General features: G+C 45.9%; 2 protein-coding genes across 5 annotated transcripts; both read right to left on the bottom strand.

The window, feature by feature from the left end:
* Positions 1-821: 821 nt before the first annotated feature.
* LOC135255912 (zinc finger protein 235-like) lies at positions 822-16720 on the bottom strand. Of its 4 annotated transcripts, XM_064337699.1 has the most exons (10): positions 15985-16459; positions 15663-15751; positions 14723-14825; positions 14328-14449; positions 11004-11142; positions 10594-10712; positions 7548-7650; positions 6231-6310; positions 2461-2572; positions 822-1926 (listed from the first exon to the last, which is right to left on the bottom strand). In XM_064337699.1, exons 1-10 carry the CDS (start codon positions 16253-16255, stop codon positions 1256-1258), a joined length of 1809 nt encoding a protein of 602 aa, XP_064193769.1. In that variant the 5' UTR covers positions 16256-16459; the 3' UTR covers positions 822-1255. The 4 variants fall into 4 exon arrangements, with proteins under 4 accessions (XP_064193769.1, XP_064193768.1, XP_064193767.1 ...); XM_064337698.1 differs by lacking the exons at positions 822-1926; positions 2461-2572 and adding an exon at positions 16466-16720 and having other exon boundaries at positions 3648-6310; positions 15985-16225; XM_064337697.1 differs by lacking the exons at positions 822-1926; positions 2461-2572 and having other exon boundaries at positions 3648-6310.
* Positions 16721-17110: 390 nt separating this feature from the next.
* LOC135255914 (zinc finger and SCAN domain-containing protein 2-like) lies at positions 17111-20709 on the bottom strand. The gene is made up of 4 exons (XM_064337705.1): positions 20212-20709; positions 19477-19592; positions 19158-19260; positions 17111-18962 (listed from the first exon to the last, which is right to left on the bottom strand). Exons 1-4 carry the CDS (start codon positions 20483-20485, stop codon positions 17770-17772), a joined length of 1686 nt encoding a protein of 561 aa, XP_064193775.1. The 5' UTR covers positions 20486-20709; the 3' UTR covers positions 17111-17769.
* Positions 20710-21357: the final 648 nt, after the last annotated feature.

The following is a 21357-nucleotide window of genomic DNA, read 5'->3' as shown; positions in this document are numbered from 1 at the left end:
GAGCTATGTCGCCCCCTGGCGAATGTGTTGCCCTGGGACGGGAGTGTTCTGTCGGTTCGAGGGGTCTGTGGCGCTCTGCTCTAGCGACGTCCTCCGGACGATCGATCGGCTGCCTAGCAACCGCTTGCCCAGGGCGCACGTGCGTGTCCCCCTCGGACTGCAGCTGAGCCCTCCTGAGTCAGAGTAAGACCCGCCACCTGCGGCTTTACCGTGCAGGTGCCTGATCCACCAGCGGGGGTCGCTAGAGAGCGAGCAAACACAGACCCACTCACCGACCGAATCCTCCCATACTCTGGGGGGCGCAATCAGCAATTGCCTGTCGCCCTATGGAGCTGCTCAGACAAGGCTCAGACTCGACCCGGGTCCGTGAGGCTCATCCATGTATATGCGCAGCAGTGGGGATAGAAACTAGTTGCTGACGTTTTTTCCGTTTTCAATAAAAGTCATTAAATCCAAGTTGGTGATGGTCTGTGTTTGTGTATGGGAGGCCCAGTACCAGTGTCCTGGTTTTACTGCTGTTTCACAACAAATATACAAATATAACAATGTGAAAAATCATTTCACGTTGTTATGTAGCTGTATCAGATCTGAGTGATCACACACAATATATGAGACTTAATACTTACGTTCAAAAACTGAAAAAATGCAATAATTTCATAATGTCTTGTTATTGACTCAAGTAATCATGTTAATTTATATACCCCAATAAAATAAATTAATAGAAATGTGTCTTAAGAAATTGTTTCCGTGAAAACAAATACGTAAGACTGAAGTGGTCACTACCACAGAGAAAGGGACCCTTAATTCCACAAACGCACACATTAGGCACAAAGGTTTTCTTTAAGACACAGACACACTTTTATATAATAACACTCTCCACCCAAAGCACACTTTCAATGGCCTGATTAAATCCCAAGCTCAACAGACTTGCACACAATACAGTCTCTGAAGAGGCCACCGCAACCCTCTGCAGTGCATTAAACCTGAGGGGGTACTTGAGCTCTTGAGACAGGGCCGAAAGACCTTCTTGGCTACAAGAAAACAGGACGCAAAGAAATTCATTCACCCTAACTTTTTTCTTGTAATATAAAATATATACATTAAAAAAATAAATCAAAATAAAAAATGAAAACTTAAAACATAATGTTTGAAATAGCATGTTTTAGTTATTAAAAAATGTCACTTAATATGTCAGGGTGGGGAACAGTGCCTCTGCAGTCAGAGCAGCGCTGCAATCTGTGGGGGAAAGCAGCGTTTAAGGCTGAATCTGCAGGAGAAGCGTTTCACACTGAACGGGTTCCCTCCTGCTGTGAATGCTCTGGTGTCGTTTAAGATGGCTGACGCGGGTGAAGTTCTTCCCGCAGACCGCGCACGCGAACGGCTTCTCGCCCGTGTGCACGCTCAGGTGCGTCTTCAGGTTGCAGGACTGGCTGAAGCTCTTCCCGCACTGCGCGCAGCTGAACGGTCTCTCTCCCGTGTGCACCCTGCGGTGGATCTCCAGCTCCTTCGCCCGGGAGAAGCCCTTGCCGCAGTACTGACAGACGAACTTCCTCTTCCTGTCGGAGGCCCTGTGGAGAGAGCGGGGCGGACCGGAGGCGGGGAAACCGTCGCGGGGCTGAAACGGGCGCGCAGCGGGGCGGTTTCTCTCGCACGCGGCGGTCTGCGCGCGGGAGGGAGACCTGCCGGCTGCCTGCCCCCGCCTTTGGTCTCCATGGCGACCGCGCTGGATACGAGCTGCAGCCCCTGACACGCCATGGAGCGGAGAGAGCGCCACTGCGGCCTCTTCCTCAGGCACAGATTCCTCTAACGCATCCTCCGCTCTCACATCTGAGCCTCTGGGCAGGGACACACCACCTCCAGGCACTTCCTCCCAAACAGGAAATGACATCGTCTCTGAGTGAAACGGCAGGCTCTCTGGATCCGTTTCTGTAGAGTAAGACAAGAGGGATCCTCAGTTTAAACCCCCTACACACACAGGTTAAATGCTCACTAAACATATGGCTTGATTCCATTCTGGACTGAAATACAACTGATCCAAAAACAGTTTTATTGGAATTAGGGTGCTAATTGAAGGATATAGAACTGGAATGCAGGGAAATATAACCCATTCCCATTTACATTACATCAAATTCCCATAACATTGAAAACATAAATTAAGTAAGTTTCTTCAACACTCCCTTTTCTGTTTTTGCCCCAATCTGAAATAAATCTAATTTGAATTTGAACTGTTAAAAAAAAAATTACATTGTATGTGTAGGCATTAAGGAGGTCAGTTAAAGGCTATCGCAAACATTTAGGAATGGAATTACTAAGTGTTTGTACATAGTGTGGCATTACTATTTTTGAAAGGATATGAAAGTTAGCTGAAGTTAAATAAATCTTCTACTTCCCCTCATTTCTAATCAAAAGAATTCCAGTTCCCTTCCAAATCAACTCCAGGCCTGGCTGATTGTTACTCACTGTCCCCACTGTTCTCCTCCTCTCTGTGATGCACAGTGTTCCCCAGAACTTCCTCTGGTTTCTCCTCCTTTATATGAAGTGATGTAAGGGATCGCTTCTCCCCGTCTGCAGCCTGTAACACAGAAACGAGCTGATTAACCTGCGTCCCTGTTAATCAGCCTCCAAACACTAACCTGCGTCCCTGTTCATCAGCCTCCAAACATTAACCTGCGTCCCTGTTCATCAGCCTCCAAACACACAGCATCACCTACCCACCTATGAATAACAGCTGCGCTCACACTAGAATGAGAATTTAATGATGCTTCTCCACATCTGATGTAGAAGAAACAAAATGTAAATTTTAGTAGGAAAACGTGGATTTCATTCGACACGGTTTTAAAAAAAATCATCTTTCCTACTGAAATCAAATTTCCATCTGAATCTGCAATAACCTCAGATTGTGGATGAATACTTTGGGGAGTGGCAGTGCCATTTAAGCACAGCATTATGCCAGTGGCACTGGCGCATATCATGGAGGATACCAATGAAGCATGAATTAAACTGCAACAGTATTCCACCTCTTCTATTTTGGGGAACATTTAATTTTAATTTCCACAGCGTTCAACCTCATGGCTGAACAATATTCAACAGCATATTGATGTCGGGGTAGTGGGGGCTGGCAGAATATTGTAAAGTGTAAAATGCATTTGATCCATACAGCCACAGGAGGGCCCTCCATAGGTTTATGGGAAACAGTTCATTGATTAAAGCTGTAGATTACAAAGTGACCACTAAAACAGCTTCATTAATGCAGTAAGTGCGGCTTTAGAAAGTAACTGTGTTGTGATATCCTTTGGATTAATTCACTCTGTACTATGACTCTACTCAGCACAGTGACTGTAGATCGACTCAGTACGGTGATTGTAAATTTACTCAGTACAGTGACCACAGATTTACTCAGTACAGCAGCTGTAAATTTACTTAGTAGAGTGATTGTAGATTTACTCAGTACAGTGAGTGTAGATTCATTCAGTACAGCAACAGTAGATTTACTCAGTACAGTGAGTGTAGATTCATTCAGTACAGCAACTGTAGATTTACTCAGTACAGTGAGTGTAGATTCATTCAGTACAGCAACAGTAGATTTACTCAGTACAGCGACTATAGTGGTGCAGTGCATAGCTCTTTAAATCAAACAGGTCAACGAGTGTGGCTCAAGGGAATCTTTATTTTAGATTATATTTCATTAAAACTCATCTTTAAAAATAGTCCACCACAATAAACGTCAATGTATGGAAATCAAAGATGATAATACTTTAATTTAAATTTTAATATTTAAAAAAAACATTAAAAAAATAAAATAAAGAACGAACTAGATTTCTCTTTTTCTCCCGTTCTGGAATGTAAAATTGTATCATTGGCCCCATGTTGCCGCAGCATCAGTTCAATTCACCCTGCCGACCTCAATTTCCTCTTAGCACACAATCCGCCAGCACGGCTGTGCAGAGGAGTACACCTCATGTGCAGCTGGTGGATAACCAGAAGAGGGCGGTGGTGTGCAATGCGCCAGTCATTCCCATAGGCCACTGGTCTTCAGTCCTTCAGTCCTGGAGGGCCGCAGGACCAGCTGGTTTTGTTGTTACTCAGCACTTAGTTAGCACACCTTGCCTGGTTCCTTGGGTCAGAACTGCCAGCTGATATTAAGGCAAAAACAAAAATCAGCAGACCACCAGGATCAGGACTGAAGATCATGGTAAATGGTAAAATGGACTGGATTTATATAGCGCTTTTATCCAAAGTGCTTTACAATTGATGCCTCTCAATCACCAGAGCATTTAGGGGTTAGGCGTCTTGCTCAGGGACACTTCGACATGCCCAGGGCGGGGATCGAATCGGCAACCTCCTGAGCAATGTCGCCCCAGTATATCATTGCCATAGATATAATCTCCTTAGGGTAAGGCCGCAAGATCGCCAACCAGTCGGCACTGGCACAGTCCAAGTTCCACACACTGAAACAGTGCCTTAACAGATACCAGACCATGGGGCCCATACACACACTGAAACAGTGCCTTAACAGATACCAGACCATGGGGCCCATACACACACTGGAACAGAGCCTTAACAGACACCAGACCATGGGGCCCATACACACACTGGAACAGAGCCTTAACAGATACCAGACCATGGGGCCCATCCACACACTGGAACAGTGCCTTAACAGACACCAGATCATGGGGCCCATCCACACACTGGAACAGAGCCTTAACAGGTACCAGACCATGAGGCCCATCCATACACTGGAACAGAGCCTTAACAGATACCAGACCATGAGGCCCATCCACACACTGGAACAGAGCCTTAACAGATACCAGACCATGGGGCCCATCCACACACTGGAACAGAGCCTTAACAGATACTAGACTCTCAGCACGCTATGAATCTAATATTGTGATTATTCTAAAGTGATTGCGAATGTTTCATATGACAGTTATTGCATTTCATCTCACATTTTATGTACAAGGACATGATCAAAATGACCGTTTAAATCAGTTTTTATTCCATGTAGCGTCCTAAAGACATGCTATAAATAACACAATCACAATAATACAATTAATCATGCAGGTGACCGCGGCTTTCACATGACACACATACGCTGAATTTTGCATGTGATGTATGTTTATTTTGGAACACGGTTGTCATAGACACGGCTTACTCGACCCTGAGAAACACATTTCCATAGACGTGTCGGTTTGACAATGGAAGGGCAGATTTGGAATCAGGTGATGTTAATAAAATGTAATTAAACGTGTAAAAACAGAATTATGCATACGTGCTGCAAAGGTCGCACAGAACGAACAGTCTACAGGTGTGCAAGTTTCCCTCCCCTCATCAGTCCTAACGGAAGAACCTCATCTCCCGCTAAGCACGTCAGGATGGTCTCTCTGCTCGTGCGTTCTGAGGTTTTGTATGGAGGCAAACATTCTCCCACAGGACGTACACCTGAACGGCTTCTCTCCCGTGTGAACCCTCAGATGCTTTTTGAGATTGCCTGCCTCAGCAAAACACCGCCCACAAATGGTGCATCTGTATGGTTTCTCCCCGGTGTGAACTCTCTGGTGTATCTCGACCTTTTTCGGACGATTGAAAGCCTTCCCGCAGTATGTACAAATGAACAGTTTCTCCCGTCTGCCCACTCTGTGCGTACCGATGCCCTTCGGCGGCGATATTTCATCATGGAAGGGCACGCGAGCGTTCACATCAGACACCAGCATGTGTGCCGCGTCAGTGCCGTCTCTCACCGATATTTGGGCAAATGGGGGACACACGTCAACACTTCCTGGGATCGCTTCCATTCTCTCCCTCTCTCCTCTGTGATATCTGTGCTGCGATACAATATTTCTGGAAAATGCTTCTTCAGTCCATGCGGAGTGCATCTCAGCCTCCTCTTCAGTCGATGCAGAGTCTATCATTACAGCCTCTGGCTTAAGATCTAGAGACCCCAATGACAGACTACTGGCAGCAGCTTTCCCTGAGGGAGGAAGTGACTGCAGCCCTGAGTGAATGGACAGGCTCTCAGAGCTGCTTTCTGTAGCATAAGAGCAGGAGGGAACATCAGCCTCTGTTTCACCAGCCCCCTGTGTACACAGAGTCCTCAGTTGACTAGTTCTCTCACACATTAAGAACTCAGGACAGGAAGTGTGGAGTCTTCCTGCGCTCTGTTCACATCCTGTGTGCTGAAGCGTCTCTGCTCTCTCTGTCTCTCCCTTAAGAGGAGACTCCAGTCCACTGACCTCCCAAACGCAGGGCCTGGTCTCTCTGTGCATCAGGGGCGGAGCCTGTCCCAAACCGTCAGAGCCTGAGTCCACCAATCCTGGAGAGGGGGCAGAGCAAACAGTTATTCAGAACAAGGACCCAGCTTCAGCAGTTAAAGCTGCTTGCAGCCACATCACCAACACTTCTGCCCCCAAGGGCTTTAATTTAATATGCTTCTGCCCCCAGGGGCTTTAATTTCCCACACTTCTGCACCCAGGGGCTTTAATTTCCTACACTTCTGCCCCCAGGGGTTTAATTTCCCACACTTCTGCCCCCAGGGGCTTTAATTTCCCACACTTCTGCCCCCAGGGGCTTTAATTTCCTACACTTCTGCCTCCAGGGGCTTTAATTTCCTACACTTCTGCCCCCAGGGGCTTTAATTTCCCACACTTCTGCCCCCAGGGGCTTTAATTTCCTACACTTCTGCCTCCAGGGGCTTTAATTTCCTACACTTCTGCCCAGGGCTTTAATTCCTACGCTTTGCCCAGGTGCTTTAAATTCCTACATTCTGCCCCAGGGGCTTTAATTTCCCACACTTCTGCCCCCAGGGGCTTTAATTTCCTACACTTCTGCCCCAGGGCTTTAATTTCCTACACTTCTGCCCCAGGGGCTTTAATTTCCTAGCTTCTGCCCCAGTGCTTTAATTTCCTACCTTCTGCCCCCAGGGGCTTTAATTTCCCACACTTCTGCCCCCAGGGGCTTTAATTTCCTACACGTCTGCCCCCAGGGGCTTTAATTTCCTACACTTCTGCCCCCAGGGGCTTTAATTTCCCACACTTCTGCCCCCAGGGGCTTTAATTTCCTACACTTCTGCCCCCAGGGGCTTTAATTTCCCACACTCCTGCCCCCAGGGGCTTTAATTTTTTACGCTTCTGTCTCCTGGGGCTTTAGGAGATAAACTGATTACCTGTGAGCTACATAATGGCAGGTATCAACACTGGACATTCAAAAAAATCTACTCTGTAAATCTCGTGGGGCAGTAGCCCTTACTATTTTCCGTCAGTTTTTAAGTTTCTGGAATATTACAGTGTAAACTCAATAAGAGTTTCCACTGAAAGGATCTACAGGAGTGTTTACAAATTGTTTACCAGCATCTATCAGGCTAAAGCATTTACAAAGATGCATTTTATGCATGTCCAGTGTATGTTTGTTTGTATGAGTGCAAGCACTTAACACAAACATATGTTTGTTTCATACATAAGCTGGTTTACTTACTGCTATATCCTATTACACAACTCCCGGTGACAACCCCCCCCCCACCCCCACCCCCACCCCCGCCCCAATACTGCACTTACTCTCCTGCCTGGAGTTCATCTCTCTCTGTGGGTCTCGGTCCTCTTCCAGTTTCTCCTCCTTTATCAGAAGCGATTCAGCCCTTCCCTCCTCCATGTCTGCACACTGCAACAGAGGATTGAGATCATGGGTGCATATCCTACTTCATCCACAGTCAGCCACACACACACACACACACACGCACGCACACATGCACTCGCACACAGCATCAGTATTTGTTACACATGGCAGGATTTCTGAAAAAATCCTGGGGTTAATTAATACGCCCACCACACTTCCATAATTTACACACCAGATCCGTCAACTCTGTCAAGTCAGTCGATGTATGCATTGTGGGGGGAAAGTCTCAAATGTCCTTACGTTTTAAGATGATTTTTCAATTAAATAAATAGAATATTCATTCATTTCCTGAACTGACAGAATCAGAAATTGAATTTATCTTCACTCAGACTCACACCCCACATTCATTCTTGAGGGCTAAAGATAATGGTGAACTGTGGCAGGAAAGGAAGATATTCCACTGCAAATACAACCCACTGCAATTTTATTCTGTCAGGGACTGTTAGCACCCCTACACCAGCATCAGCCTCCTGCACTACCTACAACATAATAAAGGTCACCCACGCATTTACCCTCCATCCTCCTCCATCACTACACATTCACACTAATCCTGCAGCCCCCTTACTAACAAAAGAACTGCGAGAGCCAGGTTTGTCAGACAAACAACGCTTTTAAAAAACTAGAGGGGAAAAAGAACTAGGACCTGACGTGACAAAAACAACCAGTGAAGCACCGCCACCTAGTGGAACATTAGCACGGAAAAAATAATTTCCACAGTCAGCAGCAGCGGTATCAGGGCTGCCCTGTGAAGGATTGCATGGAGTCCCACACTTTCAGCCACAACTCGCCAGGGCCGTAAAGAAGCCCTTTACATGAGAGAGACTCCTACGGCGAGCAGACAGTGAGTATATGGTGAGTATACAGTGAGTATACGGTGAGTGTGCAGTGAGTATACGGTGAGCATATGGTGAGTATATGGTGAGTATACAGTGAGTATATGGTGAGTATATGCGGAGCATACAGTGAGTATATGCGGAGCATATGGTGAGTATACAGTGAGTATATGCAGAGTATATGGTGAGTATACAGTGAGTATACGGTGAGTATATGCGGAGTATATGGTGAGTATGCAGTGAGTATACGATGAGTATGCAGTGAGTATATGCGGAGCATACGGTGAGCATATGGTGAGGATACAGTGAGTATACGGTGAGTATATGCAGAGTATACGGTGAGTATACAGTGAATATGCTGTGATATGTGGTGAGTATACGGTGAGTATACGGTAAGTATTGTATCTTACTAGACCTGTGTTTAATAGTAGTCTATGACCATGAAATAAACTTTTTGTACGTCGCTTTGGATAAAAGCGTCTGCCAATTAAATGTAATGCAATGAGTATGCAGTGAGTATGTGCGGAGTATACGGTGAGGATACGGTGAGTACACAGTGAACATGCTGTGAGTATGTGGCGAGTATGCGGTGAGTTTATTAGTATATGGTGAGTACCACCACCACATATTATAACTGCCACGCGCTCTTGAGACCCTGCATCCTGACAAAGCCGTCGTTCTAATTCAAATGTTCCCCATCAAACAAACCAGCTGATTTCAGTCACTGGAAGGGGATATACTGTAGCATGAGGGACCGTTTCAGTCACTGGAAGGGGATATACTGTAGCATGAGGGACCGTGATGTTTTGGGGGGTTTTTGGAAATAAACTTGCCTGGTTAAACTTTTTTTTTCTTTCTTTTTCACAGCAGAGATAAGTGTTAAGAAGAACAAACCACAGGCATGCTCCTTTTTCCATTAAATACAAAATAAGAAAGATTTAATCTTTTTTTTTTTTTACAAAAATCCAGGGATGCAAAGCTTTTACAAAGTTGAACACAGCCATTGTCAGTTTAAAAGTACAGAGAAGCTTTAAAATTTCCATTTAATGTTGTACAACACAAGCAGGTCATTGCTAAGAAGTCTTTCTTGTTTTTGAGTTGAACCATGGCCTTGTGATGCCAACAAACCCTGTAAACCGAATTTGGATGTGGGTGTGATTATTCTCCTCTAATTCTTAATTAACGAGGTGACTACGTTTCAAGAAAACCTCCCTGAAGAGTGTCCATCTAAGAAATCTCAGTTCACCCATAAGCAGGACGGTGATGTCACGTGCCCCTCTCAGCCAATCGTGCGCAAGCTGGGCTACTGTCACGGACACCTTCACTCCGGTTAAGTTTAAACGGTGGTGAGACCCCCAGCAGGCCCTCTGGCTCAGCACAGGTCCCTGTGGAGACGCCTCTGGTGCCTCTTTAGGTTACTGGGATGGGAGAAACTGTCGCCGCAGGCGGTACAGCCGAACGGTTTCTCTCCCGTGTGAACGTTCCGGTGCGCCTTCAGGTTGCCGTACTGAGTGAAGCGCTTTCCGCACTGAGGGCAAATGAAGGGCTTCTCCCCCGTGTGGATTCGGTAGTGGGCCTTCAGATTGGTCGGGCCTCCGAAACACTTCCCGCAGAACTTGCAAACGTTTAGCTTCTTCCTGGCGGCGAACCGGTGAGCCTTCCTGAGAGACGCGAGGGTCTGCGGCGGGCTCCCGCGAGCTACGCTGCGAAGCGCCAACGCCTCCCTCCACCCTTCCTCTCTGCAGCCGCGCTGGCTGCTAGCCACGCCCAACGCGGCGGCCCTCTCGCTGAACGCCAACGGCGCCTCAGTCACCTCTTCTACAGGCTCAGAGTCCGTTAGCACGACCTCCGCCTTCACACCGAAAAGCCCCGAGGAGGACACGCCGCTTCCAGAGCAACACGGATCCACTGTCTCTGCCACAGCGCCCCCTTGTGTACAGTAGGACCCCAGCTGGCCTGGTCTTTCAAACATGACAAACTCAGAGTCCAGGCTGCTCAGTCCTCCTGGCCTGTGTTCAGCTCCTCTGTGTTGGAGTCTCTCGGTAACACTACTACACTCTGGCTCTGTTTTGAGGACGGTGTCCGGTCCACTGACCTCCCAAAGGCTGCTCGGGGCGCTGTGCTCAGTGAGGTCCTCCAGGGGGCGCTCCGGCGCTGTCTGCTTGTTCAGGGCGGGAACTCTTCCCCCGACAGCGCCTCCCCGCTCCACAGCTCCTGGAAGCAAAAAGGGGGAGGAGGGTTAAGGGTAAATACAATTAAAGATAAAAGCGGTTATTGTGACCAGCTAGCGGCATAGCATCACAGCTGCTAACAGCGCAACGCTGCAGCAGAACCTGTGAAGTGTCTGACACGAAAAAAGCTGGGACAACTGAATGCACCTTTGCATTAAAGCGCAATGGCAGTGCCACACGCTTGGGAGTTAACCTGGCAACCTCTGAGTTACAAACCCAGTTTCCTACCTACTATACAACACAGGTGAATTCAGCGCCTCAAGGTTTCACGCACCTGAAGCTCTTCCAGTGGGAAAGGCGCCGCCCTCTGCGTTCCTCCGCCCCGTCCGTGGGTTTCGCCTCCGGAGGCTCTCCTCCGGCCCCTCCTCCTTTATGAGAAGCGCTTCAGTCCCTCCCTCCTCCATGTCTGTGCACTGTAACAGAGGAGTGCGGAGATCAGTCTGACTGCACGCTGGTTCACCCACGCTTCAGACGCACCCTGGGTACCAGGCCTTCCAGCTTGAACTGAACCACAGCTTTAAAAAATATTTACAAACACTGGCATTACTCAATATAATGCAATGCTGTTGAAGTGACAGTCAACAGAATCCTAAGTATGTTTGGGGGCGGGGGGGGGGGTAAAACATGATGTCATCATTTTATGCCTTCAAAGGAATAACACGATACGGCCCCATCTTGAGTTCATACTTTTCCAAGCCGAAATAATCCGGCCTTGTTCGTACGATAAACAGACCCGGGTGCAACTAGGAGACAGAATTTGGTGGGTAACACAAACCATTCACAAACTGACATGTCGGAAAAGTGTCTCTCCTTTACAGTTCTCAGTTTTATGACAAGAAATCACAAATTACTAAAGCCGTGAACACAAGCATGAAAGGACGAAATAACTACAGCACTTGACATAGCGCAAAGCATGTCATACTGACAGCACACATCTCTGAACTCCGCAATACCATCAGAAACCCAGGAGGAAACAAAGAGGATTCAGGATAAAAAGGCAATATAATTCAACCCAGACAAAAATGACCAATTTGGCCATAATGTTATCAAATTAATGTTGGCTCAATATTGGAAAAGTACTGAAACTTTAAAATGCATTCGATTCATGCAACTGCCTTGGTGGTTGGTTCTCAGTATTATATGGGAAACACAGCTCCTTGATTAAAGCTGTACACACCGTGTGAGCAAAGTGATCTCTATGGGGACTCATTAACACAGAGAGTGGGGTCTTAGTGAGGAATGCCTCTATATGTCCAGCAGCTTCTACAGCAGTGAACCTCTGTACCAGCAGTGACTCCAATTTACACAGTACAGCGACTCTTCTATATTTGTTTCTACTGTTTCTATATTTACAGAGTATGGTGACTATAGACTTGCCAGGTAAAGTGAGTGCAGGTTTACTCAGCACAGCAATTGCACACTCACATAGTACAGAAAGTGTAAATTTACTTCGTACAGGGACTGTACATTTACAGAGTATGCCAACTGTAGATTGTCTTAGTGCAGTGAATATAGATTCACTCAGTACAGCGACTGTAACTTACTCAGTACAGAGACTGTAGATTTACTCAGTACAGTGACTGTAAATTTACTCTGACTGTAAATTTACAAAATACAGCGACAGTAGATTCACTAAATAGTGACTGCAGAGGCTCTGTACAGAGGTTCTTAAATGAAGCAGCTCAAGTCTGGTACAAACAAATATGCTTTATCCATTTTGGATAAAACTTTTATTACAGTTTCGGGAAACTTTCAATACAACTTTTGCACAACAACATCCATACAGGTAATTTTCTTTAAATCCAAGCCTCAAGATCTTCTCAGCTTGGCAAACACACCTTAAAACCACATTTTTGACAAACTTTGAGTCTTCTTTCCAGCCTGTTTTTTTTTTTTTTTTTTTTTGTGGAAAAATTAATATGGACTGTTTTTATGTTCAAGAGTGTGTGAAATCCCAGAATCCCACATTTTCAAAATGTCACTCAAGGGATGGGCAATGGCCAATATAACAGCGTTAAGTCCGAGTGCATCCAGGCAATGCATCAGTGCCAAATGAGAACTAAGCAGCGGTTTCTTAACCTGGCAAGTTCACTTCCGGGTGCGCACCGAAACGTGGACACCTCACAGTCAGTCTTAAGCCGGGCTGCTCCCATTTTGTGGATCCATCGCCGAAGCCTCGTCACAGATGGCTTGGGAAGTGCCTGTTCTGCATCTGCAGTAGTCTTTCAGATGCAGGTCACTGCGTTCCCCTTCAGGTAGCCACACCCTTTTTCCCATTTGTACGTTCCCATAACGAACAAGAAGTGATCTTCATAGCTGAACATTGACTGGCTTGAGACTTGGGACATTTAAAACTACGATAATACTATTTTTTGACAACATGTACAGGTGCTCATTAATTTAACCGTGGTACTGTAAATTTACCCGCTTCTTCAAAACTAACAACATCATCACATTTCATTTTCAAGGTTCTAATATAAGTTACTAAGAGAGCATTTTTTAAAATGCAGTTTATTTTTGTAAAAAAAAAAAAAAAAAAGGGCATGTACATGTCTTGGTCTGCATGTCAAACAGAAAACGCAACTCCAGAGAAGGAATAAAGAATTTCAATTGGAATCAAGACTCATCTTAAATAAAATACACACAAAAGACACTACAGTCTAAAGGTGTGTATGTTAGGGCAGACTTATACATATGGAAGATTCACTGAAGATGCCCCCAAACCCCCCAGAAATCTAAACTAAGAAACTCATCTTCCACTGCTCACAGCAGGATGGTTTCTCTGCTGGTGCGTTTTGAGGTTTCGTATCCAGGCAAATCTCTTCCCACAGAGTGTGCAGCTGAACGGTTTCTCTCCCGTGTGAACCCTCTGGTGTTTTTTAAGATTACCCGATTCAGCAAACCACTTTCCGCAAAGTGTACATCTGAACGGTTTCTCTCCGGTGTGAACTCTCTGGTGTATCTCAACCTTTTTCGGACGATTGAAAGCCTTCCCGCAGTATGTACAAATGAACAGTTTCTCCCGTCTGCCCACTCTGTGCGTACCGCGAGCGTTCACATCAGACCTCAGCACATGTGCTGTGTCAGTGCCGTCTCTCACCGATATTTGGGCAAATGGGGGACACACGTCAGCACTTCCTGGGATCACTTCCATTCTCTCCCTCTCTCCTCTGTGATATCTGTGCTGCGATACAATATTTCTGGAAATTGCTTCTTCAGTCCATGCGGAGTGCATCTCAGCCTCCTCTTCAGTCGATGCAGAGTCTATCATTACAGCCTCTGGCTTAAGATCTAGAGACCCCAATGACAGACTACTGGCAGCACCTTTCCCTGTGGGAGGAAGTGACTGCAGCCCTGAGTGAATGGACAGGCTCTCAGAGCTGCTTTCTGTAGCATAAGAGCAGGAGGGAACATCAGCCTCTGTTTCACCAGCCCCCTGTGTACACAGAGTCCTCAGTTGACTAGTTCTCTCACACATTAAGTACTCAGGACAGGAAGTGTGAAGTCTTCCTGCGCTCTGTTCACATCCTGTGTGCTGAAGCGTCTCGGCTCTCTCTGTCTCTGGCTCAGTTTTAAGGGCAGACTCCAGGCCACTGACCTCCCAAACAGCGCGTCTGGTCCTGTGCTGCTCAGTGAGCTCCTCTGTGTGATTCGCTGCTTTATTCTGCGTTTCCTCAACGGGACGTTTTTCCCTGCTGCCTGCCCTCCACTCCACCGCTCCTGGAGGGAAATGAGAAGCAATATTTATTACACACACATTACACACTGTTTAAAACACCACCGATGGCTAATAACGCCATATAAAAAGGCCTTTTTGGTATTTTGAATTAGTCATTTCCTAATGATGCACAGTTGGAAAGACATTAACTATTCCTATGAAAATAAACACAGATTAATATTGTGTACAAAAATATACGTTGAAAAACTGGTAGGCACAACTTCGATGATCCAGATTTAGTTTGGTGGCAATGTGACCGGATTTTCTCAACTTACTCTCCTCCCTGGAGTTCATCGCTCTCTGTGGGTCTCTGTCCTCTTCGGATCTCTCCTCCTTTATCAGAAGAGATTCAGTCATTTCCTCCTCCACGTCTGCACACTGCAACAGAACAGCAGAGCAATCAATGCGAGCAGACACCACTTCTCCAACGATGAAAGAGGTATGCCTTGTTTGGTCATGAATAAATAGGAAAAAATCACATTCAAAACCTCTCAATAGGAGTAAATGCATGACAGCCAACTTGACCACAAAGGACGCAGTAATTTGCTCAGTGTTGGGTAAGGTGGTCACTGTGAACTCGTGCACTGTAGCTAAACAAGAAGATGCGCTTTAGCGTTTCTAAAAACGCATTAGCAATGTCAAACACAACCTGAGACGTGCAGCAAAGTCATAGCATATTCTATTCATTCTGTTTTATAAAATGTGACCGTAGGTGTTTCAATCCGGTGTTTAAACCATCTAACAGCGACTTTAATTGAACACTACCATTAATTACATGATACATATTCTAGTTTCTCTTTGTGAAATCCTTGTGTTAGTTTTAAGTTCCAATTAATCTGGTTTATATTCATATCCGCCCATCTCAAAGTTGGAGGACGAAACCGTTCATTATAATTCGCAAGACCAGCGACGTTTCCTAACACGAATGAATGCACGTGACCAGCGGTCACAACTTAAGTGATGTATGCCAATGACAATGAAAGCACCAACATACCCTACTCTGTAGCCGGACAGGCGAAGGCACTCAAAATACATGTATAGGTTACGTCAAATGGTATTGTTTCCACAATAATAACCGCTTGGAAATATTGCAAATGACATCTTAACTCAAACATGGGAGGGACATAGCTACCAGTTCGCTAAAAAATACTATCAAGTCTTCTTCACTGCTGATTTTAAGGCAGAGTATCACGTAGGTGCTGTAGTCGCACTGACCTCGTCTCTCTCAACGGCAGCCTGCGTTGGTGCGTGGTCTTCATCCACAACCATAATTTCCCCATCTCTCCTCTGTGTGGCTGAAGGCCCTGCAAAGAACCCAGGAAAATGGCTGTCTGGACATAACTGGCAACTTAAAAGCGGTCATGTTCAGTATTTCAGGGTTTTGACTAAAAATATGTAACGATGCTAGTTAGCTAACCGATTAGTATCGGTCACAAAACTGAAAACAAGTTACTGCTACACGTTCTGAAGACTCAGAACATGACCAAACTACAATGCGAACGGCCAAAACAACACATTAACGGTTTGGTGTCGTTACCGGTAACTGTTCTTCTGGTTTTTTCGAAACACTGAACTCCAAGAGGGCGAGAATTTACGGAGTTCCTCTCTGTATATCCCCGGGCGATCCGGAGCTCCAGCATCTGCAGTTTCCTCTTTAAGGCTTTGTTCTCTTTCTGGCTTTGGGACATTTCCAAGCGTAAAACCGCATATCCATCGTCCACAAGTTTGCAGATCTCTGCCACGGCCGCGTTCGCTAGCACCTCCATGATGGAAGCGATCTGTGTATGGAACGCAACACAATTCGACATTGCAGCAGTTATCTTGCACTCCCCGGACGAAGATATATAGTATCCTAGGGAGGAATCTTTGCTTCACAATGTCTGGAAAGGTAAATTTTCCAAACATTAAAATTAGTAATTTGGTCGCTGTTGTTGCTGTGTTTCGCCGAGTTAGCTTTTTATTTCCGCACTGCTGTGAACAACGGCAGAGATACTAGTGAAACGAGATTGCAATCCCACCTTAATTATTTGAACAAAACATTGTCACGTGGCTCTCCAAGATGGCGTCGAACAGTTCAGTGCGAGCTAAAGGCACACAAACGGCATATCTAGTAATCCGCGTATGTGTGAGGGAATGAATTTGCTCAAAGGTTACGGCTGTGGGCATGTTTTCACTTAAATTTGATCGTTACACTGCGATATTAGATTATAATGTTACAGCACTGTTTCACTATGCAGGCGTTCGCTTAATGGCGCCATTTTATGTGAGATTGGACTCTCTTACAAAACGTTCTTCTTCTTTAGTTTTGTTTTCCAGCAGCTGTAACACTGCAAAAGGGTGCATTATCGCCACCCATTGATCTGGAGTGCGGCATGAGGACGCGTACCCGAGTCCTACCAACCGCATACAATTCAAAGAAAAAAAAAACTTACTTTTATTAATCGACCATATTGCTCTTAAATACTGCAAATTTATTTAACCATATTCACGGATAAATGTAATAGATAAATCTCAATAAAGTCCTTAAAAAATTAAACCGATAACATAAGGATTGATATGATAAATTCCCATGTATGTTAGTTAGCTGTTCAAATACAGTTTTCCATTTAGCTTTGAAATAACAACACGCTACTAACTACAGCATGGAAACTATACATTAGTCCTCAGGTATTACAGACATTTATTTCATCATTACAAAGTATAACAATACATAAGCATGTGTTAATAATTTAAAGGTACGATACACACTTTCATAAAAAATGTTCAGAAGTTTTTCAGAATGTTCTGTAATCAATTATACTCAAATTACATCCATTTAAAACTGCACTGGCGACTGCAACCATTGAGACAAATTCTACCCAAGAACTGGTGGCCTTTGCATATATGTAATCTCACATTTTAGATGCACATTACATTATATATATGCTGCACTGACAAATCGTCATCTAGGGTAATATCTAGGGCTTGAGGGACATGCACCCACATGAGAAGCAAGCTTTTTTAAAATTGAAGCTCACTCAGTTTCTTGTCTTTTTAGTAAGTAATCAACCAATCATCTGTTTAAATTGAAAAAAAACAAGAAATTATTACTTTTTTTTCTTCATAAGAAATAGGATTCTGAAGTTATGGGGTGTCGTTTTGTTTCTGTTTTAAAAACTACTTCTGTGAGAAAGGCTCTGCTAAATCACTGGGCCACGCACCATCACAGGAACCACTTACAAAAATATAATTTCCCTATATGGTGGAATCTCATTTCTGTTACCTTTGCCAACTTTATTTAGCACACACCCTCACCCTGAGTGACCTACAGAGCAAAGCTTCATCAAAATAAGTCCACATCGGTGCAGTTTCCAGGCTCATGAACAGTCTGATGCCTTTTCAGGTGACAGGATCGAGTGAAGCCCTTCCCGCAGTGTGCGCAGCTGAACGGTTTCTCCCCGGTGTGCACGCTCTGGTGGGACCGCAGGTAAGAAGACTGGCCAAACCTCTTCCCGCATTTGGCGCAGCTGAACGGTTTCTCCCCCGTGTGGACTCTCTGGTGCGCCTTCAGGTAGCCCGACTGGACGAAGCCTTTCCCGCACTGCAGGCAACGGAACGGTTTCTCCCCAGTGTGGATGCTCAAGTGCGTCTTCAGGTTGCACTTCTGGGTGAAGCGCTTCCCGCAGTGCGTGCAGCCGAACGGTTTCTCCCCCGTGTGCACTCTCTGGTGAATCTCCAGCTCCTTTGCGCGAGGGAAACCCTTTCCGCAGTATTTGCAGATGAACTTCCTCTTCCTCGTGCAGACCTTGCGGTGACCCCTGAAGCCTTTGGATGCAGTGCACCTCTTCTCGTAGAGTGGAGTTCCGTTTACGTCGTCCGGGTTTGACTGCGGCGCTGTTGCCGTGGTTCCCGTTGTCGCGGATATATTATGCGGCAGGCGCAGTGAGAAAACGTTATGGGGCAGCGCCGCCTGTCTTCCTCTCTCCACAGGGCCGTGTCTCTGCTCGGAGTACACAAGCTCAGACACGGGCCTCCTGCTCCAGGCAGGCTGAAGGTCCGCCTCTATTTTAACAGACACGGGTTCCATCGGTGCATCCGGGTTCACATCGCGGGAGCCCGCTGAAAGACTGGCATGACCGCCGTCGTCTTTCGAAGCAGTAAACTGCAGCTCCGAGCGAAAGGCCAGGCTCTCCGAGTCCGTTTCTGTAGAGTAAGAGCAACACGGATCCTCTGTCTCCGTGACAGCGCCCCCTTGTGTACAGTAGGACCCCAGCTGGCCTGGTCTTTCAAACATGACAAACTCAGAGTCCAGACTGTTCAGTCCTCCTGCCCTGTGTTCAGCTCCTCTGTGTTGGAGCGTCTCGACACACTCGCTCTGTCCCTCTGCTTTTAGGACAGACTCCAGTCCACTGACCTCCCAAACAGCGCGTCTGGTCCTGTGCTGCTCAGTGAGCTCCTCTGTGTGATTCGCTGCTTTATTCTGCGTTTCCTCAACGGGACGTTTTTCCCTGCTGCCTGCCCTCCACTCCACCGCTCCTGGAGGGAACAGTAAAAACAAAAAGTGTACATTAAAATGAAACTGAGGTTTCAAATGCGGTGAAAAGCAAATGGTAGACAGTGCTACCTAACATGGTTTTACCACAGAATAACGACGTCTTTAGAGCTTTATGAGTATTTGAGTTAATGCCGATTCTTAGTGTCTCTCTGCACAAGTTAAGCAAAGCCACTTACCCTCCTCCCTGGCATTAATCTCCCACCGTGGGTCTCTGTCTTCTTCCAGTTCCTCCACTTTTATAAGGAGTGGTTCAGTCCTTTCCTCCTCCGTGTCTGCACACTGCAACAGGTACAACCGGGGGAAAGTCAAGTCGAGTTTATTTCTAAACGACTTCCATCAACCAAAGTGCTGTACATAATTGTGCAAAACAGAGGATTAAAATTTTAAAACAAAACACAAAAACAAGGCAGTAACACACAAGAACAGGATCAGACCTCACGTGGAATTACCTGCCAGCTAAGTGTCAGCTGATGTCTGCTGGGCAGGTGAGCTTACCTGGTGGGTGGAAACGGCAGGTTGCTCGGGAACGTTATCGTCAGGCACAGGTGTGGTCCATCCACCTGCGTGCAGACGGCTGACCGCCTGCTTCCCTAAGGTCTGAAAACAACTCTCTAAAATGGAAGAAAGACATAAAGATACAACCATGTGACCACAGCAGAGCCAATACCAGGCACTCTCTCTTCAGAAGATTGGGAAGGGTAAGTTCCAATTTACAAGATTACTTCCCAGGAATTCAATTAGTTCCACAACGTTTTAGCCAGTGTTGAATTATGAAAGCCCTTCAACTGGCTTTAACTTCAGCCCCCAGTTTGAGCTCCACCAAAATTAGATCACAATTCCTATAAAGCATTGACCATTTGCTCATTAGCAAAGCTCCCCCATGCTACACAATAGTATACTAAGCATACTTGATATAAACTTTAAGCATACTTCAAGTATTCTTAGGTAAAAATAGTATACTTCCGGTATACTTGCGTGTAGTGTTTTCTGTCTGGTTGGGGTTTTCTCCAAAGTTGGCATCTTATACAAAGTTGCAGTAAGATTGTGGTCAATATGCACAGCTATTTTTACCAAGTATATTTCATCAACGTTCCAAGAAAACACACATTTTCAGCTACTTTGATGTAGGTTTTTTAAACTAAAAACAAAAACGTTTGTGATATGAAAGCCAGGAGAACTCAGATTTCTTTTAACTGTAGGTCTTCGAAAACAGTGCACTACCCAACCCACCTTCAGTTCTCGCTTCATGGCAAACTTGCACGCCGAAACGGCGACTGCTTGCAGAGCTCTCTCGCGCGTCCGTTCTCTCCGGACACGCTCGCGAGACCCGCAGCTCCATCGTCCGCAGTTTCCTCTTCAGAGCCTCGTTCTCTTTCACGTAGTGAGACATTTCCAGATGTAAAACCGCATAACCGTCATCTACAAGTTTGCTTATTTCTGTTACTGCCGCAGACGTTAACACCTCCATAATGGAGGCCAGCTGCTTATGAAAAATAACCGACATTGTACTGTAAGGCACACGTCTCTAACGAAATACTTATGAGATGCTTCGTAGAGTATGTTTGTACAGGCAGATAATTCTGTTGGTGAAGGGAAAATAGACGTCGCAGTGTGTCACGTTAATCCAGGTGACGGAGAATACAGTTTGTTGTCTACACCATTTACTTCCGGACTGCAGAGGATGCGAGTGTGACGGAACATTAAGGTTACCGTAAAATGTAGAAACCGGGCGCAATCGACCTCGGGGATTTGCTAGTTACATTACATTACATTACAGGCATTTAGCAGACGCTCTTATCCAGAGCGACGTACAACAAGTGCACTGGTTCACGATGTAGAGGTGCAAAAGAAACACTAGAGTGAAGTAAGGATCGTAGTGCCAGAAGTGACCACATCGATCAGGACTCCAACCCTGTAGAGTAAGCTGTTCAGCAAACAAGAATCCTACTAAGTACAAACTAGCACTGGAATCACATTTGCCTAATCAGACAAAAACAACAATCCTGCCTGAAGAGATGATTCTTCAGTCTGCGTTTGAAGGTGGTAAGATTCTCTGCTGTTCTGACCGCCACGGGGAGGTAATTCCACCAGCGAGGGGCCAGGACAGACAGCAGACGGGACCGGGAAGTACAGATGCGAAGAGGGGGAGGTGCCAAGCGTCCAGAGGTGGCAGAACGGAGAGGTCTGGCTGGTGTGTAGGGTCTGATGATCCTCTGGATGTACCCTGGTGCTGACCCCTTAGCTGCCTGGTATGCAAGCACCAAGTTTTGGTCATGTTGCGTTAATATAAGGAGCCTTCAGTTGGTGCATTCTATCAAAGTATTATTTTTCACTAGTAATACACCGTCTCACAAATTTGCCTTTTTGCTGGTTTTA

Source organism: Anguilla rostrata, chromosome 5 (assembly GCF_018555375.3).
Source record: "Anguilla rostrata isolate EN2019 chromosome 5, ASM1855537v3, whole genome shotgun sequence".
In the NCBI taxonomy this organism is placed as follows: domain Eukaryota; kingdom Metazoa; phylum Chordata; class Actinopteri; order Anguilliformes; family Anguillidae; genus Anguilla; species Anguilla rostrata.
Note: the sequence above shows the minus strand (reverse complement) of the source record. Positions and strands in the feature narration are given on the sequence as shown.

Bases quoted from the DNA above. Each gene is read 5' to 3' on its own strand.
- LOC135255912 (XM_064337697.1), bottom strand. From the start codon at position 16,255: ATGTCGAATTGTGTTGCGTTCCATACACAGATCGCTTCCATCATGGAG. The intron at 10,713-11,003 runs GTGCGTGAAACC...TTTTGCTTCCAG, and splicing joins TCCCACTGGAAGAGCTTCAG to GAGCTGTGGAGCGGGGAGGC. The intron at 7,651-10,593 runs GTCAGTGGACCG...CCTCTGTTGCAG, and splicing joins CCCCGAGCAGCCTTTGGGAG to TGTGCAGACATGGAGGAGGG.
- LOC135255914 (XM_064337705.1), bottom strand. From the start codon at position 20,485: ATGTCGGTTATTTTTCATAAGCAGCTGGCCTCCATTATGGAGGTGTTA. The intron at 19,593-20,211 runs GTGGGTTGGGTA...CTTCCATTTTAG, and splicing joins CCATGAAGCGAGAACTGAAG to AGAGTTGTTTTCAGACCTTA. The intron at 18,963-19,157 runs GTAAGTGGCTTT...TGTTCCCTCCAG, and splicing joins GATTAATGCCAGGGAGGAGG to GAGCGGTGGAGTGGAGGGCA.